Here is a 23261-nt window from a genome sequence, read left to right as displayed (position 1 = left end):
TTTTGAGCTTACGTAAATAGCTTATGCAATATAAATTAAGTTTTATGCTATTTTATAAGTTCACACTAGTGAAAATTGTATTTTTATAAACTATTTTTTCATAAACTACCTTGAGAAACTTAGAATAATACATAAAAATTGTATAAGTTGTTTGCATAAGCTCAAAAATAAGCTAATCCAAACGAGGCCTAAGACAAGTAACTAAGCTGTTTATTTCAAATCCGTCAATAAACTCAAAATGAAAATACTGTCTTAAAAATTGAATACTTTTTAAAATTATTATTTTCAACTTAAATTTTTTATTTTTTAATTTCTTTAATAGTATGCTCATAGTTGGGATCCTTTCCATTTCTCATTATTTCCATTTCTTCCATTACCAAAGTTTTTAAATATTATAGGGTATATGAAAAATATTTGGACTCACTTAATATCACATTTTTGCATTTATATTCTCAAAACTATATAATAATTGAAGAAATGAAAAGAATTGAAAATGGAGAGATTCCTCGCTTAGAATACTAATATATTTTGTTTGCTTTGGGTGTGAAGCACCACCAAAAAAAACCAATGTCACCACAGAAAAAGAAAAACGTTTTTTGGCTGAGAAGTTGAAAAGGTAAGGAAAAGAAACGACCCACCTCGACGTGGCGATGTTGCTGGTTACAACTTTATAACTTACGGATGAGACAAAAATCATACAAACTTGTTAATGAAGGAATCGAAACGGTCTGTTTTTTTTTCTTAATTTTTTTAATTAAATCTAAAAATTAATTTTCATAAAGTTTTACATTTTTCTTAATTAAAAAATGGTACAATACTCACTTAATAGAGATATTGCATTTTATATTTAGAGCCGGAGTATTATAGAGTTTAGACATTAAACCCAAATTCTTCATACCAGTGTGTGAGTGTAGCAACCAAACGATCGGAAAAAGCAAACACAAACGCAAAAAATCTAATAAAATTAATATAAGAGTTTAATGCACATACAATATACCTCAATGTAAAATAGTTCTAGGTACCGTTTGACCCAACTTTTTTTAGGTGTAGAAGTTATTTTAATCATAAAGCTAAAAATAATAGATTTAAAACTAAAATTAAAGTTGTTTGATAAATTATTTTAAAAAAGTTAAAAGTTTTTTTTTTATTATAATAAGATTAAAAGATATGTTTTTTTAAAGAAGCTGTTTTATTCTTACTAAAGCTTTGAAAAATTGTTGTTTGCCTTAACTACTTCTAAGGAAAAAAAATAGGAGAAAAATATAGGTTAAATGGTACTACTAAGTACTACAAACTTATCAGTTGGCAGAGACATTACATTATATATGCAGTGACCGAAGTTCAAACCTCAATAATCGTAATTATCTATCTTATCTTAAAGTGTGGGGTTAAAAAAAATAGTTTTACACCGGTAAAGAAACTTATCCTTATTTGAAAAGTTACTTTATTTTTCCAAAACACACACACTATCCCACTCAAATCTTTACCGTACCAAAATCATTTCGGGAAAAGAGAAAGAAAGGAGAGACCTTTTTATTTGCTCTATTCCTGTTCTTAGTCATTAAGAAATGCATTTGGTCTAACTAGTAAGGATAATAATATTTGGTATGACAACCGAATTCGTCGAAATCACGCGAATGCACTATTAGCTAGGCTCCGTTGTTTGCATTTTTTATCATCCAAAAGAGCAATCTGCCGCTGCTACCTCAATATGTCCCAACATAATATGAATATAAAAATACTAAAATAAAGGCAATATGAATATAAAAATATTTAATATGAATTGTCACTAAAATGAGTATCCAAAAAATTTTGCTGTAGATGAGACGGTCAAGCAAGAGGTGAAAAGTAGCAGATGAGTGTATATTATACTTTGACTGTTTAATTTTTTTTTTTTTTGTAAAAAAAGTAGAACACAAGCAGAGTTTGAAAGCCAAATGTACCAAATTGCACTGTTCGTGTCTTTTACGCGAAAAATTATTCGCACCATATAGCAATGCCCAACTAGGCAACTAGTAAAGTTCACTTTGTGTGTTCTCCATTTTCAAGTTTCTACTTACTTCACTCAAAACCTCTTCAAATTTTTGATTAGGAAGAAAACACAATGAATCCTTCAAGTTCAACTTCAAGTTCAAGAAAGAAGAAGAAGAAACCTACTTACTATAATGATCACACCTTCATTAACACCATGTTTTCTTGGTCTCTTCAAGACATCTTCAACGAAGATCTTTACAAGCACAAGGTTTCATCTTTCTTCTCTTACTCTATCACACACACTATCTTTATTTTTTATTTATTTATTTTTTTAATGAAAAAAATTAATTTTTTTTGTAGGTGGATCATATTGATTTATCGTTCAAATCAATTGAACAATATTTTCAGTCTTTTGTGTATCCATTGTTGGATGATACTAGAGCACAACTATGTTCTTGTATGGAGATTTTGTCTAGTTCACCTTATGCTGAAGTGGTTTCTCTTGAACAGAAACTGTCACATTCATATGGTAGGAATCACTATGTTGTGAAAACTGATACTTGGAAAAATAGGTCTGCTGGTCATGGAAAAGAGTTATACAAAACATTGTTTGGAGATGTTTTTATTTTGGCCGATTTTAAACCCGAAAATGTTAATGATTTAACAAGGTCAGGAAAGATGTGGAGTTTTGTGTTGTCTGCTGGGATTCTTGATGAGGAGATTAAGGAGGATGATGATGATACTAAACTTATGTCTACTTTTAAAGTGATTGCTTCTAAGGACATTGACATTGATGAAATGGGGCAAAAGTCTTTGTTTATTATATTCTTGACGAATATAACGCCTAATAGAAGGATATGGAAAGCACTGCATATGAATGGAGATTCAAAGCTGATTGAGAGGATTTTGTGCGCTAGTGATGTGGTAAGAAAGTTGTCTTTATGTTAAGGATTTGAGTTGATTGTTAATTTTTGTTGATTGTTAACTTGAGAGCATAATTACTGTAGTGAAGTTCATTGTTATAATGCAACAACCTTAATGTTTTTATTGTAAGCTGATTAATGCATTGTAAGAATACAGTATCTGTTTTATATGGTTGTTATTTTGATATTCATTGTTGATTGTTTTATATAGTTATTTGTAACACTTTTGCAGAAAGTATGTGGTTAGAAGTATTATTGCTTAATTATTTATGAATATGTGAATTACATTTTCTTGTTTATTTTTATTGAGTCTGTGACTATTTCTAAGTATGACATAATTTGACATTTAGTTTTTGCCGATGAATGTTGGGGTGCAGATTGACGAAAGTTGTGATTACTGTTCACCAAAGACTGACGCTCTTAGAGATGATGAAACATATCAAAGGTTGTCATCTGAGTTGAATGAGTCGCAAAACAAGGCAATTTCTGCTTGCCTTTCTTCCTTTCATTGCAATCATAAGTCTACCGTAGATCTTATTTGGGGACCACCAGGAACCGGAAAAACAAAAACTTTGGGCACACTGCTTTTTGCTTTATTCAAAATGAATTGTAGGACTCTTGTTTGTGCTCCAACTAATATTGCCATTAAGGAAGTGGCATCGCGTGTCTTGAGCATGGTGAGAGAATCATTTGATGGAAATTCCGATGCTTTGTTCTGTAATTTAGGAGACATGCTATTGTTTGGGAATCATGAGCGGCTCAAAGTTGGTGCAGAAATTGAAGAGATATATTTGGACTATCGTGCCAAGCAGCTCATACTGTGTTTCACCCCACCTAATGGTTGGAAATATTGTTTTGGTTCAATGATTACTCTTCTGGAAAACTGTGTTTCCGATTATCATATATTCATTGAGAATGAGATGAGAAAGGAACAAGAAATTGATGTTAATAATTCTAACGGATCAAAAGATGACAATCCTTCAGAATCTGGTGTGGGGATGCACAAATCTTTCATCGAGTTTGTCAGACAAAGGTTTCTGTCTATAGCTTTGCCCCTCAGAGACTGTATTTCCATTTTATGTACTCATATAGCCAGAAGTTGTATTATGGAACATAACTTGAAAGATTTGGCCCGTCTTATTTACTCACTCGGTTCATTTCAAGCTTTGTTGTTTGAAAATAATATTTGTTCTGAAAAACTTGAAGAACTTTTCTCTCCTCCAGAGAGTCAAGATAGTTCTTTTGAGTCGGTAGTAGTAAGTGCTGCTGAATACTCATTACACCAGAGCAGAACTGAATGCCTTTCTCTATTACGAACCCTTAAAGTTTCACTTGGTGCCCTCGACCTTCCAGATGTTGTGACTGAAGAGTCAATCAGAGAGTTCTGTTTACAAGCGTCTTCATTAATATTTTCCACTGCTACCAGCTCCTTTATGCTGCATTCTGTTCCCATGGAACCTCTAGATGTTTTAGTGATTGATGAAGCCGCACAGTTGAAGGAATGTGAATCCATCATACCTCTACTACTTCCAGACATAAACCATGCTATTCTTGTTGGAGATGAACGGCAGCTTCCAGCATTGGTTGAAAGTAGTGTATGTATTCTAAAAATGTCTTATTTAGTTAATTTAGTACCACAGTACCTACATTTTCACAAATGTTTAAGTTTTTTATTTTATTGATAATTAATACTAATTCTCGTCCTTGATATGTCTAAAGGTTTCTTCTGAAGTCGGTTTTGGAAGAAGTTTATTTGCGAGACTGAGCACATTGGGTCATCCAAATCACCTCCTCAATATACAGTACAGGATGCATCCAGCAATTAGTTCCTTTCCTAATTCATGCTTCTATTTGAACCAAATTCTGGATGCTCCAAATGTTATCGCAAAGAACTACAGGAAACAATATCTCCCAGGGCCAATGTTTGGTCCATATTCCTTTATAAATATAATTGGTGGCACCGAAGAGTTTGATGATGCTGGACGAAGCCGGAAAAATATGGTTGAAGTGGCAGTTGTGATGAAAATAATCAGAAATTGCTTTAGAGGTTTGTATGTGTAATGTGTATATAAATCCTCTGCTGTGATTTGTCATGTTAGAATTTACTCATTCCCTGCACAGGACTATACTAGTCTGTAGAGAAAATATTCCTAGAATTTGCTTTTAGGTGACATTTCAAGTATTAACAATGTGTATCATGTTAGTGTTTTCATTTTCCTCGCATAGCAGGTTAATAAGAGGAGTAATTTTTTTTAGTGTTTTTTTAAAGTGATGTTAGTATTTATAATGTGATGAACTGTCTCGGGAAAACAATGTTTTATATTTTAAATGGTTTTTTCCTATAAGAACCCTCGATCAAATGACAAAAAGGTACATGATATTATCAAAAAGATTTAATGCTTCATTAGAGTGAACATATTTTCTAATAGAAAAATATGCCCCTCTTAATGCTTTTACCTGGAATGATGCAGCATGGTTTGACTCAAACGAGAACCTCAGTATAGGTGTAGTGTCTCCATATGCTGCCCAAGTTGTTGCAATTCAGGATATGCTGAGACAGAAGTATGATAAGCACGAAGGTTTTGATGTGAAAGTAAAAACAATTGATGGTTTTCAGGGTGGAGAGCAAGACATAATCATCTTATCAACAGTTAGAACTGATTGCAGTACTTCACTCCGGTTCATCTCCAATAACCAGAGAACTAATGTTGCTCTTACAAGGGCAAGGTAGACCCTACTATGCACTGTTACAATTGCATTTGTTTTTGTTCATTTTTTTTGGCCTCAATTCTATTGCTTTCATATTCAACAGGCATTGTTTATGGATATTGGGAAATGAAAGGACCCTAGTAAGTCAGGAAAACGTATGGAAATCTTTGGTGCTTGATGCTAAAAAACGTCAATGTTTCTTTAATGCTGACGAAGACAAGGATTTAGCAAAAAGTATATGGGATGCCAAGAAAGAGCTGGACCAACTTGATGATTTGCTTAATGCCGACAGTGTCATTTTTAGAAACTCTAGATGGAAGGTATTTGGATTTCCGATCTTGTAATATTACTTATTGTGATCATTTTCTTGACCTTCAGTTCATATTCCTCCTTCTATGTTTGTGCAGGTTCTTTTCAGTGATAACTTTCTAAAGTCTTTTAAAAATCTTCCATCAAAGAGGACAAAGAAGTCGGTCATTAGCCTCTTACTCAAACTCTCTACTGGGTGGAGACCAAAAAGGATAAAAGTAGACTTGCTGTGTGGAAATTCGTCCCAGATGTTAAAGCAATATAAAGTTGAAGGTCTCTTTGTTGTTTGTTCAAAGGACGTAGTAAAAGAATCGAATTTCTCTCAAGTTTTAAGGATATGGGATGTTCTTCCTCCAGAGGATATTCCTAAAGTAGTGAAGCGTCTTGATAGTATTTTTGGAAGCTATACTGATGATTTTATAAGTCGCTGCAGTGAGCAATGTTTTGATGGGTAAGTACTTTGATTTGCATTTTATTACACCTAAAAAGCTTTAGCTGACTAATAGCTTGTGTTTTACATCTTTTCTAGGAAGATGGAGGTCCCAATGATTTGGGAAAAATCAACAGAAATCATCAAAATTAAGAATCTTGATAATAATGGAAATGAAGCTGGATCAGGTTGTTGCGATCAAAGAATATATGTTGAGAATTCGAAGGTTGAGGAGAGTTTTTTGCTGATGAAATTCTATTCTTTATCATCTGTTGTGGTTAGCCACCTTCTCTCAGATAGTAATAGTAATGAACTGGAACTTCCTTTTGAAGTATCAGATGAAGAACATGATATAATACTCTTTCCTAGAAGTACATTTGTATTGGGTCGCTCTGGAACCGGGAAAACCACTGTTTTGACCATGAAGTTATTTAAAAAGGAGGAATTGCACCATGCGATTCTTGAACAAGCATATGGAATTAAGAGTGTTGAAGTTCCTTGTTTGAATTATGATAAAGAGTATAAAGACAGTTCTACTGTGAATGACAGGCCTGTCTTACACCAACTATTTGTAACAGTGAGTCCTAAACTTTGTCAAGCAGTGAAACATCAGGTTGTTAGAATGAAAAGGTATGTAACTTTAACATACGGACCTTATTGAATTCTTGTAATTATTTAACCTGTGTTATTGTACCTTTAATATATCCACGTTAATTATCATTGTGCTGACAATTTCTGTTTAATTGATTTCATTTTCATATAATTTTTGTTGGTTGCCTACATCATTTTATAGTTTCCTTGTAATTATTTTGTGATTTATTACGTTGATTTTGTGGGTTTTATCATACATATTTACCAACCAATATTCTTTTTAATAATACGGATTTTTAGACCAAAATATGTTTACTATTGAATAAAAATTCTACTCATTGTTTAAATATAAATGATTTCACCCAAACTTTTGGTTCATGAATTGTAATTTCAGTGGTGAAATGCACGATAAGGTGTATACACAGGTTTCAATCTTTAGCTTTGTATCTTTTGACTACTAACCCACTTTGTTACCTGCCACCCTAATTACAATAATTTAGGTAATGGTGTTAAAGATACACTGTTGTAACTCTCTAATTTTAGTAACTACTATAGTATCACATGTCTTTTGAAATAATTATGTCCCTCATGTGTGTTTGCTGAGTTCACTTTAATTTCATTTATTTTAGAGGCTTCTATTTAGTATTTAATTGGTGTCTAATATTACTTATGATGTACATACAGATTCATCTGTGGTGGGGATATTTCTGCAGAAAGCTGTTCTATTGAGGAAGATATAGTTGATGTTGATACATCAATACAGTTTAAGAATTTACCAGATTCTTTTGTTAATATTCCTGCCGAATCATATCCACTTGTGATTACATTTCAGAAATTTCTAATGATGCTTGATGGGACTGTGGGGAATTCTTATTTTGAAAGATTTAGTGATCTATCTTCTCTAAGTGAGAACATTGGTGTAAGATCTGTTGCTTTTGAGACTTTTATAAGGAAGAAGCAGGTGACTTATGAGAGGTTTGACTCGTTATATTGGCCACATTTCAATTCCCAATATACTAAGACACTAGATTCATCCAGAGTGTTCACTGAAATAGTGTCTCATATAAAAGGGGGCATGCAATCTTTGGAGCCTGGTGAAGGGAAGTTAAGCCGTCAAGATTATCTTTCCTTGTCTGAAAACCGATCCTCAAGTTTAAGCAAGCAGAAAAGGGAAATCATATATGATATTTATCAAAGTTATGAAAAAATGAAGATGGATAAAGGGGATTTTGATTTGGCTGATATTGTTGCTGACATTCATCGCCGACTCAGAATTAACAAATATGAGGGTGATGAAATTCACTTTGTATATATAGACGAAGTGCAGGATCTAACCATGAGTCAAATTGCTTTATTTAAATATGTGTGTCGAAATGTAGATGAGGGCTTTGTTTTTTGTGGGGATACTGCTCAAACCATAGCAAGGGGAATTGATTTTAGGTTCCAGGATATAAAATCTCTCTTTTACAAGAAGTTTGTGCAAGAATCAAAAAGCAGTGCTTATAAGAAAGGAAAAGATAAAATGAAAGTTTCAGAAACATTTTTGTTGAATCAAAACTTTCGGACTCATGCTGGAGTATTGAAATTATCACAGAGCACCATTGAGCTTCTTTTCCGATTTTTCCCTCATTCTATTGATGTTTTGAAGCCTGAGACCAGTTTGATATACGGGGAAGCTCCAGTTATTCTTGAGTGTGGGAGCAGAAAAAATGCAATTGTAACTATTTTTGGCAACACTGGACATCAGAGCGGGAAAATTGTTGGCTTTGGAGCGGAGCAAGTAATTTTGGTACGCGATGATTATGCGCGAAAAGAAATTTTGGAATATGTTGGGAAACAAGCTCTTGTTCTAACTATTGTGGAGTGCAAAGGGCTAGAGTTTCAGGTAGTTTAAAAATCATTATATTAATCTGATTCATTTTTGTAAAAATGTTATGTTTATTTTTTTTAATGGCCATGTGTGTTCTTTTGAAGGATGTATTGTTGTACAACTTTTTTGGCACTTCACCTTTGCAAAATCGATGGAGGGTGATTTATGAGTATATGAATGAACAAGATATGTTGGAACATACAGAATCCAAGTCTTTTCCAAGTTTCAATGATTCCAAACACAATATTTTGTGCTCAGAGCTGAAGCAGCTATATGTGGCTATAACTCGTACAAGACAGAGATTGTGGATATGCGAGACTACAGAAGAATATTGCAGACCTATGTTTGATTATTGGAAAAGGAAATGTCTTGTACAGTTCAAAGAACTGGATGATTCACTTGCTCAGGCAATGAAAGTTGCAAGTAGTCCAGAAGAATGGAAGTCACGTGGCAAAAAGGTTGTTTTAATAGTCGACCATTATATTCATTTCGCTTTCCTAGTATTGTGATTTATACTTTTATGCTATATCGCTAATAATTTTATACTTTTATTATGTGTAAAGCATAATGCCAAGGTTTTAGATTTGCCTCTTTTGTCTACTATTCTGTTGCTCCAAATGATATATTATTGTGACTGATTCTTTGCAGTTATATTATCAAAATAACTTTGAGATGGCTACAATGTGTTTTGAAAGAGCCGGGGACTCTTATTGGGAAAAAAAGTCTAAGGCTGCTGGCCTTAGGGCAACTGCAAACCGTTTACATGACTTGAATCCTGAAGATGCAAATGCAGTGCTTAGGGAAGCTGCTGAAATTTTTGAAAGCATAGGAATGGCCGAGTCTGCTGCCCAATGTTTTTCTGATTTGGGGGACTATGAAAGAGCAGGTATGAAATTCAGCTTTAGCATTTGCGGTGGTAGGATATTGAAAAGTATTAGGATATCATATTAGAACATAAATAGTAAGTGTACCTTTATGCTCATTTGCGGTGATTGCTGTGACGGTAGTTTGAATCTTCTCAAGAATATAAAATGAAGAAAGTTCATTTAATTTAACTAATAAATATACAAATCAAAACACGTAATAAATATTTGTAACGAGTGTTTCTGTGATATAAAATTGGACACCAACATTTGGAAGCTGTTCTCGTTGATTTTGATTTTATGTGTTGTGGTATTGGGATGCTTAATAAATTTCTTCTTCAATGTTAACATTAACAGTTGAACACTAAACAACAGGACTACACTTCTATGCTCCCATCTTTATTGAAAGGTTGTTTAGGGAGAAAGGGTCAGAGGGCTTATGTTCGCATCTTTGTTGTATTGTAAATATAGCAGGGCATCTTTCTTCCAAGTTTTGCAATCCTCATTTTACTGTTTCTTTAGTTTACCCTTTTTAAGAACTATTTCATGTAGTTAAAAAATGATTAGATTTACCATAAAGCACTGATAATTCATTTACACTAACAAGTATCAAAGTAAGCTCGCTTGAATTTTTTTAGATGTTATTACCTATTATAATCATCCCTGAAATCATTTATGGAAGGGAATTGTATATTAAGCCACATGCTTTGCTTAAGAGCTTCAAGATATAATCTGTACTAGTATATAATCTGTACCAAGATTATTTTTATGACTAAGAGCTTCAAGATACAATAGATATATGCATATTCGTTTAAAAATTACACCTTACATCTAAATATAGCTTTTGTTATAGACTTAAATTTTCCAGACAAATCTTTAATTAAAACCATTCACTATTTTCAATAATGCCTAACTTTTGTTTTAGTTACTGATACTATTTAATTGACTATTTAATTAAAACTATTCACTATTTTCAATAATGCTTAACTTTTTTTTAGGATAGTTTTTGCATTATGAACTTTTACTCTTCAAAATTAATCTTATTTCTGCTAACAGGGAAGCTTTACTTGGAAAAATGTGAAGAGCCCGATTTGAAAAGGGCAGGCGATTGCTTTTATTTAGCTGGTTGTCATGAAATGGCAGCTCAAGTGTATGCTAGAGGAAGTTTCTTCTCGGATTGTTTGAATATTTGTGCAAAAGGTGGATTGTTTGACACTGGCTTACATTACATTCAGCATTGGAAACAAAATGAAAGTGCTAATAGTCGTGATCTGTACGCAATTGAACAGAATTTTCTGGAAAATTGTGCCCGGAAATATTTTGGCAACAAAGATATCAAATCCATGATGAAATTTGTTAGAGCTTTTCATTCGATGGATTTGAAGCGTGGATTCTTACAATCATTAAGCTTACTTGATGAGCTTCTTGAATTAGAAGAGGAATCGGGAAACTTTATGGAGGCTGTAAATATTGCTAAGATGATGGGTGATATTCTTCGCGAGGCTGATTTGCTAGGTAAAGCTGGTGAATTCTTGGAAGCATATGAACTTATGTTTTTCTATGTACTTGCAAAATCTCTTTGGTCTGGAGGAAGCAAAGCATGGCCCTTAAAGCAGTTTACACCTAAGGCCGAGCTTTTGGGACGAGCGCTGACATTTGCAAAGGAAGTGTCAAGCAACTTTTATGAGCTTGCATTTACAGAAGCAGAAATACTGTCAAATAAGCATGACAACAACTTTGAAATAATGAATCAGTTGCAATCTTCACGCATCCATAGTAGTATCAGAGGGGAAGTGCTATGTTTGAGGAAACTGCTGGATTCGCATTTTTGGTTGAACTCCTCTAAGTATGTCTGGCAAGAGAATATATTTGATGCTTCGGTCGATGGCATGATTATGAAGAATCAATTTTCTGTGGAGACATTGTTTTATTGTTGGACATGTTGGAAGGATAACATTGTTCGTATGCTGGAATCCCTTTCAAATTTCAAAACTCAAGAGCAGCTTCATCAGCACAGCAGTTATGTAAAGTTTGCATTGAATTATTTGGGTGTTCTGAAGCGTATTTATAATCTAAATGACATTTACCTTTTGCTCATCCCTGATGCTAACTGGGTGATGAAACTAGGAGATAGATTGCTAAAGAAGAATGGTAAGATAGTCTCTGTTGATGTTCAACCTTTAGTTTCTTCTGCTCAGAGTTATTGGAGTTCAGAGTTACTTTCTGTTGGCATGGATGTCTTGCGCAACCTAGATGCACTCTACAAGTTTTCAGTTATTAAAGCTTTTTCCAAATTCTGTCAAGTACAGTCTTTATTGCATATCTATGAGGTTTCAAAATTCCTTCTCAAGTCCAAATGTTTTAGCCACGGCCACAGTAACTTGGAAACATTGGAGAGAAGTTACAGACTGCCAATTGAGTGTTTATTCCACCATGTAGTTCCCCTTGACTGGAAGAAATCACTGGAAAAAGAAATGGTTTATCAAAGGATAACCGAAGCTTGGCAAGATATTATGAAAGAAGTCATCCGTGAAAACACTAAACGGAAAGATCCATTGACCTATGGTCAAATTGGAAGGGCAGTAGTTATGGTTCTTTGTAAAGCTAATGTAAAAGATGATGTGCTTGTACCAGTTATTTCAAGGTTTGAAGACAACGAACCCTGGAAAGATTTCATTCAAAGCATACGGTTGTATTCAGGAGATGAATCGCACAATAAAGCAGTTTTAGAGATGCATTGCACTTTTAAGCTTTACGTAGCTTTGCAATATACTTTCAGTGTGAATTGGAAACAGCAAGTTGACTATATATCTCCTAGTTGCTTTATGTATCTTGTTGAACGGCTACTGCTGTTGACATCTTGCTGGAAGGGGTTCATGTATGCGACAAAATCATCTTTCACTGAGTGGCTTATTTGCCAGGATGAAAATTCCCTTTCAAATTTGACCTTCATGTCTGATGAATTAGACATTGCCCGTGATTTTATTGGCACAATCCTACAGGTGTTTGTTTGTGATCATGATGATACCATAACCTGGATTAAAAATTCAAACTTGGATGTGAAGAATTATTTTCCATCACTTCTCCTGCGATGTGTTGTTTCGATGTGTTTGCTTCATCTCGGCTCTGGAAGTGAGAATTATATCAAAATACTTCGCAATTTGTTGGGGAAGAGATATATAACCTGTCATCTGCCATTAGAATTCTGCAATGTTCTTCAAAAAGGAAAGAAACAGATGGGTTTGGAAGTCTTTGCTGAGGCATTTAATGTGATTGGCAACCCCTTGGTGATTGCTAAGCTTCAGAACGATTCTCCCGAAATTGTGTGTTCAGAAGCTGTGTTTGTGGATTTAACGATATGCCAAAAAAGAGAGCTCATATTAGAAATGTTATTTCCAATTAGAGTTGACAGTGTGGGAGAGAACACCACAACAGAAGCCTTGGATTCAACATCTAAGGAGTTTTCTTCAAACCTTCCAAATGAAAGCTCTACTTCTGTCTCAGATCAGGCATCAGATGGACAGATAAAAGATGAAATTAACAGGTCTATAAATGCTGACTGCTTTTGGAATCGGCTGGAAAATTTCGTGTCTGCAACTGATGTGTCATGTTTTAATAGTGTTTCACCTGATTCCTTAATGATAAAGGTCAGCCAATTTTTTTGTTATGTACGAATAAAATGTGCTTATATCAAACAGTTAATATTTATATTCTTTTATAACAAGATTTTCTTTCCTTCACTTTTTTCCATTCTCTCCAGGATGCTTTGGATCATTATATTCAACTTTTGAATTTGTCAAGCCCTATTAAGATGGGAAACAAAAATGTTGTGGAGGAGTTGGCGTGCTTGCTTGATGAAATGAAGCAGCTTCGAGCTGCTATGAGCATGAGGTGAGTTATATAAGTAACTTGTCAGAAATAATTGTAAACAATATTTAGGTTGTTCTCCAATACTTATCAGCTCTTTAAGACATTGATTGCTATATGATTTTCTGTTTTTGCTTAACTTATTAATCTTTTTGTTGTCTCTTCTCCAGCGATTCGATGATCGAGAAGAACACTCTAATTGTAATTTCAAAGAAAATTCTTTCGAGACGATCAAAAGTATCACACATCTTGTATCAACTGAATTCGGCTTGCCAAAAGAGTAATACCAATGTTGAGTCAGATCCATCACAAGCCAGCGTTGAAGCAGGCAATGATGACCAACACAAGCAAAATATTTTGAAGGAATCAAAAGATGATAATTCTCAAGGTGCAGGTAATTCAGGACATGTAAAGGCCAAGGGGAAGAAAAGCTAATCCAAGAAAAACAAGAAAAAGGGTAAGAAATGAAAATTGTCAGGTTTATGTACATGCAAATGCTGTAGTAATTTTTGTTTTTACACTTCAAACTGTCTGGTTATGGTATTAGCTGAATTTGGAATCTTTGCAACAAACTTTTGAAGATTTATTATTGATATGAAAATGCATCCTTTTGTCATCGAGCAAGGTTGGTGTAATTTTGTCAAAGTCTCACCACTCTTTATATAGATAGTGTTGGGAGGTAAACAATGTTGTAATCAAAACTAGTTTGATACTTAAATGGTGCTTTCTATATATATCACCAATATTAATATGAAATAGAATTTTCTTCAAAACTTGTTTATGGGATTGGAAATGTTAAAATGGTATCTGTTAACCTTCTGTGAAGCATCTTGTTTCTGGAATTGGAAATGTTAAAATGGTATCTGTTAAAATATTTTGGTAATATTTTTCTTGAGTTTAGTTTAGTTGGTAGGGATATCGGCATTATATATGTTGGAATATGAGTTTGAATTTCGGACATCCCACTTATTCATTTTAAGGGTTAAATTTCTAACTACTAGGCTATTTGACAAAAAAAAAATTGGTAATTAAAAATGCATTTTAAGTTTGTCAAAAAAAGAGTCTATTTTAAGAAATATCTACTGCTAATATAATTTTAAAAAATTAATTACTATCAAGTTTGTTAATTTGTCCTCATCGATCTTAATAATCTTCAAAATTTTCTACCTTTTATGTAATTTTATTATTTTACTCTTAAAATTTGCAATGTAATAAATTGACACATGAACGTAAGATGAGATTTTTTTTTGACTTAAAACGTAAGATGAGATATTTTGTTAAAAATAACTCAACTAGACCTAGATTTTCAATTTTTTTTCCCACTAAATAAACAAAAGTTTATCTTTATTTTAATTTTAGAAACAAGCATTTTTTTTTTATCTTTCATTCAATTTTAATCTATTTTTATTTACTCTATATGAAAAATACAGGAGAAATATATTAATAAATATAAAAATAAAATCGTGGGATAAATGTTTATCATACACGGGACAAACATGTCCCTGAATACATAAAAAAATTAAGATAGAGTAAATTAAGTAAAAATCTATCTTGAAAATTATAAAAATTGGTTTTTTTGCTTATAATTTGGGACATGAAAAAATGATTTTTTTTTTCTTATAATATGGGACGGAGGGATTACAATTTAAAAAGGATGTGTTATCCAATGATCCTTCGTTACAAAAATGCTTATGTTGTTGTCACCCTTTGACATCTATTGTTAGACTACTCACAATGGTGTTGAATTGTGGGTGTTGAAGGTGAATATGGGTGATGAAACCATTGTGGGGAAGCTGTTGAAGCCTTGCTGGCGGAGGGAGAAGTTGAATCCATTCAACATGTTGAATCCTGACATGGGGGGACGCGTGGAGATTTTTGGTTGGCCAGGACTGGCGCGTGCGCAACACGCGCGGACATGGCGAGTGCGGAAGGCAGGAGTGCGGTGAGAGAAGCTGCTTTGGATAAAAGGCAGCCACGTGGCTGCTGCTGATTGGTCCGGTGGATTTTTATGATTTTTATCCTTTGAACTCAATTATCTCATTGCAAATTAATTTTTTATTTTTTACCAAAATTCGTGATTTTTTTTCTCTACAAATAGAGACTTAATTAGTTCATTTCATTTGGACACAGAAAAAAAAACCAAATTTTTCACTATCTTAATTTATTATTATCTTTCTAATTAGTCTTTCTTTTGGTGAAATGGATCCCAACAATTCTTCTAATTATCCCAACAATTCTCAAAATCCCAACAATTATCAAAACTCCAACAATTATCAAAACCCCAACAATTATCAAAATCCCAACAATTATCAAAATTCAAATCAATTTTTCAACCAACATCCTCAAAACACACCTAATTTTGGTTTAACACCAAATTTTAACCAATCATTCTTTGTTCCAAACTTTCATCCATATTATGGAACTATGCTGAGAAATTCATCTCAAACACCCCCGTTTAATGGTTACATGCCGATGGTTAATGAAATTTTTTCGAGTGGTGGTACAACTAACTTTCCCGAATTTTCAACACAAATAACTATTGCTAATGAAGATTCAACTCCTAAGAGCAAGAAAAACCAGCAACCATCATGGAACACTGAACAAAATTTGGTGCTAATTAGTGGGTGGATCAAATTTGGAACAAGCAGTGTTGTCAGGAAAAACCAGAAAGGTGAAACATATTGGGGTCAAATTGCTGGCTATTGTAATGAGCATTGCTCATTCGATCCTCCGCGTGATGGAGTTGCATGCCGATCGAAACCGTTTTAATTATATGAACAAAATACTGGGTAAATGGATTGGCGCTTATGATGGCGCTAAGCGTCTCCAAGGAAGTGGTTGGTCCGAGAATGATGTTTTGGCAAAAGCGCAGGAAATATATGCATGTGGGAAGAATGTTCGGTTCACTTTAATGGAAGAATGGAATGCTCTCCGTGATCAACCACGTTATAGTAGTCAAGTAGGATCTGGAAGTAGTGAATCTAAGAGATCTCACGAGAGTGATGCATGTGGCTCAAACTCTGTAGGATCTAGTGCTCGTCCTATAGGTAGGGATGCAGTCAAAAAGAAGGGAAAAAAGAAAGCTTCCACACCCACAGAGGTGGTGGACAAAGAATGGGATAATTACATGAAAATGAAGGAGAAAGATATGAAACATTTGGCAATGGTAGTTTCCAATCAACAAGAGAAAAACAGACTTAAGAAAATGAAAATGTATCTGAAGTTAAGTTCTGAAGAGAATCTCGATGACCGGAAGAAAGCCATGTTGGACACATTGACCCAAGAACTGTTCCCATAATTAATTTCAATCAATGTAGTTTTTGCTTTAAATATTTGTCTGTAGTGTTTGCTTCAATTATTGTGATTGAATAAGTCAGTGTAGTCTTTGCTTTAATTATTGTGATATGTCAGTGTAATGTTTGTTTTAAGTATTTGTACTATGTGTTTGCTTTAATTATTGTGTCCACCACCCAATCCTTATCTGATAATTAACTCTATACAATAATTATTTGAAATCCGTCAGTGGACCAAATTGAATCTATATATAGGGACTCATCCATTTATGGAAGAAAGAGAAAATGATGTGGAGTGAAAAAATGGGTGTTGAATGTGTTTTTGTGTTGAAACCATTGTAACTAGTCTTACTAGCAGTATTTGATCATTTCTATCGCTACCAACAACCACAAATATGTATCACCAAAATATCCTTTTAAAAACAATTCATGAAGCCGATTGAATGGTTCACATTTTAAGAAATTCTATTTACAGCCGATTGAATGGTTCACATTTTAAACAATTCAGGTACTATGAATTGAGACAGAGAAACAATAAGGAAGAGTGGTTTCATTGGTTTGAGTTGTGTCTCCTCATTTTATCTTTATCTATTATCTATATGGGTCTTGCTAACGAGTGCCCCGGGGGCACTCTTTAAGCATTTCATTTAAAGGAACTTTTTATTCAAAAAGTTAAACACTACAATTTTCAATGCGTTGACTTTACGCATTCCGATAAAAATTCTATAAAAGCTTACTATTTAAGGGCTTAAAGAGTGCCCCGAGGGCACTATTTAGCATTTGCCTATCTATATTTTGGTTGAAATTGGAAAATAACAGTGATGGCTAAAATTGGAGGAATAGTCATTATAAAAAAAAATATATATCACTTGATGCCAGAACTGACCCCCGAACCATATTAAACCAGTGATAAAAGCCAAAATAATAATAATTGGAGGAATAGTTCTTTGGTTTTGATAAGTGAAATAAATGTATGATGTATGATGAATGTATTAAAAAAGTTTCCAAATATCTTCTTTTTTGTTATATAGTAGAAAAAATCAAAGACAACTTTCACTGTGAAAGATGTTCTGACGATTGATTAACTAAATCACATGGATTGAGGATCAGGATGATATTAGTTCTCAATACTATGTAGCAACTAGGAGATAGTGATCATATAAATTTAGTCGAGACAACTTTCACTGTGAAAGATGTCCTAACGATTAATGCTCACTGAAATATTGACTTCGTAAAGTCACATCTACCTCCTTTTTAAAATCTAATCAAGTGTTGGCCCTTCCGACCCCATGAACGCTGATATATTCACATTGATTGTAACTTCTTATGATACACTTTATTCGTTTATGACGTGACAATGTTTATTAGACATATTTTTACCGACGCAGTGTGAGTCAACATCGTCCCCCATCCTAAATGAATTTTTTTCTCTATTTGTAACAATAGAAAAACATCCTAAATGAATAATAAAAATTAACCCAAAAAAGAGATGATAGGCTAAAATTCAAAAAATGTTAAATTTGCGGACAAAAAAAATTTGTTTTTAAAATGAAAGATCAAAATTTAATATTTTGAAAATAATGGGACAAAAAATGCGAGTGAGATGAATAGTTCAACTAGTTGAACTAGTTAAAGGTTAAAAGGAGTTAGAGGTGCATTTAGGCTAATTTTATTTTATTTTATTTTTTTTTTTGAAAACTTAGGCTAATTTTATTTTGTTCTTGTAAAAAATAGATTTTTTTTTTGTCAAGTAGCCTATTGGCTAGAAAATTCACCTTAAAAGTGAATAAGTGGAGTGTCCGGGGTTCGAACCCTGACTCCTGCACATATTGTGCGATGTCTCTATCAACTGAGTTAAACATACAGGGACTATAAATACTTTATTTATAAATAGGCATTTTATTTATATATATAAATAGTTTTAAAAAAAGTTGATAGTAAAAAAACCTAGTGTGAGGGGTGATTCCCCATTTCAAGATTGGAATAACTTAGAGTTCAAATAGCACTTACAAATATATTTACATTTATCTTCCTCCAAAATCACCGGTAGAGCATGAACCCAAAATCTATCAAATTTAAGATTTATCTTTTTATCACTAAACCAAATATTTGGAGTTCACAAATAGCTAAATTTTGATAAATGTTATTGTATCGCAACAAATAGAGTTTGAATAAATATATTAAAGTATGAATTCCATTTCTACATACTATATACAAATACGTTGGCTTCCTTCGTTTGTTTTTAAATTGACCTCATTTGACAAAAAGATTTATTTGGAAGGACAACTCCAATAAAGGGATTCATTTATTTTTATTTTTTATTTTTGATTTACAATGAGTTTGGGATCGAACACAGAACATATAACGTACTATTCAAACCCCTTACTACTAGATCAAACATAGTGACTTTAAAGGGATTCATTTAGTTGCATAGAACGTTGTCACTAAAGCAAAGAAAGATGGTGGTCTCGGTGTAAACATTTCTACTAATGCAAATTCAACCATTTAGGTAAGATGATTTGGGATATGCGACAAAAGATCAATAAAGGTTGGGTTGATATCCTTTGGCTCTCCCATTTGGAACTCTTTTTCCAAAGCTAAGTTGGCCTTCTTGATGGATTTACCTACAGGTTTTGAGATGAAACTTCTTGATTTTCCCCTTGGTTGTCTGACGAGTTGTTGTGCAAAACAGTGAATAATGTGGCTATCCAAGATAGTCAACTTCAAATAAGCCTATTTAGTTGGTGTGCTTGCCATGATTATATTGTGACTCTTTCTATGCTTCATCATATATAAGCCTCACTATTAATATAATATTGTCCTAGATGTTTAGCTACCGAAGAAACTATTTTGCATTGCTAGTGTGGCTGTGCTGAAGTTGTTGGAACATGGGAGACTCTTGGTTGTGCTAAAGCAAAATACGTAAGATGAATAAAAATAATGGTGTAGCATGAACAATAAAGAAAGATGATTAAATGGATAGATTTGGATTTTAACATAAAATTAGGGTTAATATTGTCAATTTAATTAAAATTGTAGAACTCTACCTCCCCTCTAAATCCCACAATTTGGAGAGAATCAAAAATTGAATTTAGGATGGATTTTGTTGCGCTCCTCTCCACTCCCTTCATAACCCCTCCTAAGAATTGAACCAAACACAAAAAATTTAAAATATTTCCACTCATCCCCTCTATTGAACCAAACAGACCATTGGTTCAACATAGGGGGAGGGGAGGGGAGGGGAGGTATTTTAATGAAGGGGAAGGGAGGTGAGGGGAGGGGAGGTGAAATTTGTACTTACACATATGTTTGGTTCAAAAGAAGGAAGAGGAGGGGAGAGGAGAGATTTTAATTAGATATATGTTTGGTTCAAGAGGGGGAGGGGAGAGATTTTAAAACTAATTTACTTTTTTATCCTTATAATTTTCATGTGGTTTGACAATTTTATAGCTACTTGGTGCGAATTAACCTATATATCCACAATATTTTCTCAATTTTTATGATTGATCTAACCCAAAAATAATATTTATAAGTTTAAATTACCTATAAATATATTTAAAAGAATTTTTTGATAATTATTAACAAAAAAAACCTTGTACTGATACTAATATTGTACAAAAAAAGTAATATTTATTTATAAGTATAAAGATCGTGTACTAATACTAATATTGTAAATAAAAAAAAAAACTCTTGTATATTATAAGTTATAACGTAACAAACTTAATGATATTTTAAAAAATATAATAGTGCATATAAATACTAACTAATATGATGCAGGTAAAAAGTAAGTAACAACGTTGACTTTCTATAAAAAAAATAACAACATTGATTCAAAAAATTATATGAACTTTACAAGATAACAATGTAATACAAAAAAAAATTAGCACAACAGTTTATGAATATAAAAAGACATGCGTAACAATAAAAAAAAATTGAAAAAAAAATTAGAACTAAAAAATGGATAATTTTGGCATTTTAAAATAATTATGAGGACAATTATGTCAAAATAATTAAAATGGTAATGATATATTTCTCCTTCCCTCGCCTCCCCTCCAAATCCCCCCAATTTGGGGGGAAGCAAAAATTGGGATTTGGAGGTATTTTGATCACCTCCTCTCACCTCCCCTCCCCTCCTAAAAATTGAACCAAACACAATTAATTTAAAATATCCCCTCACCTCCCCTCCCCTCCAAAACCCCCGAACCAAACAGACCCTAAGAGTGCTTCACGAATCATCATAGTCTCTATTTTCCTTTTGTTGTTTTTTTAATTTACCAATGTACCAAAAAAATATATAAAAATTTTACTAAATATTATTTTGAACTTCTTTTTACTTACAATAATATTATTTTTAAAGTCCATAAACCCTTTTTTTGAAATTCCCATTAGACCTCGAACGTGTTAGGTCAATTTTGTCTTTAGCAAAGACTATTTTGAATTGCAAGTAACTAGACAATAACACACAAATAAACGATAAACATTGTTTTGTCGATGATCATCATATGAAAAACAATAAATATACGCATAATATCCACTTTATTTACTTTAAGGTTAAAATAAATAAATAAAAAATAATAATTAGCGTTTCTTTCTCGTTCCTAATTAAGCTAATTGACGACGATGAATAGTTTCTTTGTTATTGTTCGTAGCGAATAGATGAGAATGTGAAAGAAAAATGAACATTCCGGCGCGAAATAAAGGATCACAAGAGAAAATAAGCGATTTAGCGCCAAATAGAATATCAAAATAGAAATGAGTGTTTTAACGCCGGACAGGTCAACTCATCGTTTTTCAATACATATCTTAATGTCTAACCGCCGAACTTGATATATGAACATCTGTATGTCTAACCGCCAAACTTAATAAAGCCACTGATATTTAACCAATTAAAGATCAATTTAATCAATCGATATAAATTCAAGGATAAACCAACCTATTAAGTGTGAGATTTTCTACCTAACTAGTCGGTTAAATAGGGTTGAGTTTTAGCTTGACAACCATGACAATAACCCGATCATGATCCAAATCCAACACACCAATATCCAAAGCCCAAACGCGTGAGATGCAGTTTTTTATTCTTATTGTTTTCCTATTGCGGCAAATCCTACCTTGTTAAATAGCCACACTCATTGCAGTTGCACACCATGGAAGAAACCCTAATGCAAACACAGCCGCATACTGTTTCATCTACTAAGGTATATCCAATGTTTTCTTTTAGCTTTGTTTATGTCTTTGAACTTTGATTTTCTTACTAATTCTCATCACAATAGCATATAATTTAGATCTGATATCATATTTCTGATGCATGCCATTTGATTTATTGTACCCTTGATTCAATGAATCAAGCTTTCATTTTAATTGTTGATATTGTTCATTAATATCATGTTTTTCTAACTATTTAGCCTTTATTTTTTCAGTGATTTGATTGCTATTACACGGGGTCAATGCAGATACAGCTATGCATTGAGGTTGTAGTAGGTGCCTGTCGAAGTAGCGGTTACTTCCGGTTAAGATCTAGCATCTCATAGTTGTGTGTGTGTTTTGGTTAGATCATGGTTGATTACTTTCTTTAGGTTATAGATTATGCATGATTTGTTTATCTGCATGAACTTGACACTAGAAGCTGATTCATTTCACAAAAATATATGTTAAGTTTGCAAACGAAAACATAATAAAGATTTTGGTTGTTTTAATGTTTTGTTTGGATAAGCTTGATTGGCTTTGAATGGTTTTGCTTGTTGAACTGACTTTATGGCAAGGTTGCCTGTTCATCTTCGCACAATTGACTTAAGAATGTTTTTATCTGATAAACTATAGAGTCGTTATGTTCTATTGAAATTTTCTTTCGGGTTAACTCCACTTTCGAGTTATTTTGTAAAGAAATTTCAATGGAAGATAATGACTCTACAATTTATTACATAAAAAAAATTGATGTTAATTGTGCAATCATGAATGTATAACCTAACTATAAAGTGAAGGGGAAAATCCTTCAAAATCGACGAAGTTTATCCAAATAAAACATTAGTAACAAAAATCTTTGTTATTCTTTTGTTTGTCATTTTCTAGAGTCGAGGAACAAATTCCAGCTCTTAAGTGTTTTTATGCGATAAACTATAGAGTCGTTATGTTCTATTGAAATTTCCTTTCAGGTTAACTCGACTCACGAGTTATTTTGTAAGGAAATTTCAATGGAAAATAACGACTCTACCGTTTATTACATAAGAAACAATTAATGTTAATTGTGCAATCATGAATGTAAAACCCAACTATAAAGTGAGGGCAAAATCCTTCAAAACGGACCAAGTTTATCCAAATAAAACTAGTAACAAAAATCTCTGGTATTCTTTTGTTTGTCATTTTCTGGAGTCGAGGAACAAATTCCAGTTCTTAAGTGTTTTTATGCGATAAACTATAGAGTCGTTATGTTCTATT

General features: G+C 33.0%; 1 protein-coding gene, 1 long non-coding RNA gene and 1 pseudogene across 2 annotated transcripts; all 3 read left to right on the top strand.

Moving 5' to 3' along the window:
• Positions 1 to 1819: 1819 nt before the first annotated feature.
• On the top strand, positions 1820 to 14159 carry LOC123916546. Its single transcript, XM_045968018.1, has 14 exons — positions 1820 to 2242; positions 2335 to 2898; positions 3275 to 4492; positions 4617 to 4944; positions 5369 to 5624; positions 5710 to 5926; positions 6014 to 6366; positions 6445 to 6975; positions 7621 to 8821; positions 8911 to 9264; positions 9455 to 9692; positions 10726 to 13316; positions 13430 to 13560; positions 13707 to 14159. The coding sequence occupies exons 1-14, from the start codon at positions 2105 to 2107 to the stop codon at positions 13969 to 13971; spliced, it is 8385 nt and encodes a 2794-aa protein (XP_045823974.1). The 5' UTR covers positions 1820 to 2104; the 3' UTR covers positions 13972 to 14159.
• Positions 14160 to 15789: 1630 nt separating this feature from the next.
• On the top strand, positions 15790 to 16834 carry LOC123914600 (annotated as a pseudogene).
• Positions 16835 to 21934: 5100 nt separating this feature from the next.
• On the top strand, positions 21935 to 23261 carry LOC123916545. Its single transcript, XR_006812203.1, has 2 exons — positions 21935 to 22024; positions 22247 to 23261. It is a non-coding gene; the product is annotated as an uncharacterized LOC123916545 (long non-coding RNA).

The sequence above is a fragment of the Trifolium pratense genome, linkage group LG3 (assembly GCF_020283565.1).
Source record: "Trifolium pratense cultivar HEN17-A07 linkage group LG3, ARS_RC_1.1, whole genome shotgun sequence".
Taxonomy (NCBI): domain Eukaryota; kingdom Viridiplantae; phylum Streptophyta; class Magnoliopsida; order Fabales; family Fabaceae; genus Trifolium; species Trifolium pratense.
The sequence above is the reverse complement of the archived record's forward strand: the minus strand, read 5'-3'. Positions and strand labels throughout refer to the sequence as shown.

What these genes read in the sequence shown, in the direction of transcription:
- LOC123916546 (XM_045968018.1), top strand. Translation starts at nt 2,105, where the DNA reads ATGAATCCTTCAAGTTCAACTTCAAGTTCAAGAAAGAAGAAGAAGAAA. An exon ending in AAGATCTTTACAAGCACAAG is followed by an intron (nt 2,243 to 2,334) that starts GTTTCATCTTTC and finishes TTTTTTTTGTAG; the next exon opens with GTGGATCATATTGATTTATC. An exon ending in TTAGAAACTCTAGATGGAAG is followed by an intron (nt 5,927 to 6,013) that starts GTATTTGGATTT and finishes ATGTTTGTGCAG; the next exon opens with GTTCTTTTCAGTGATAACTT.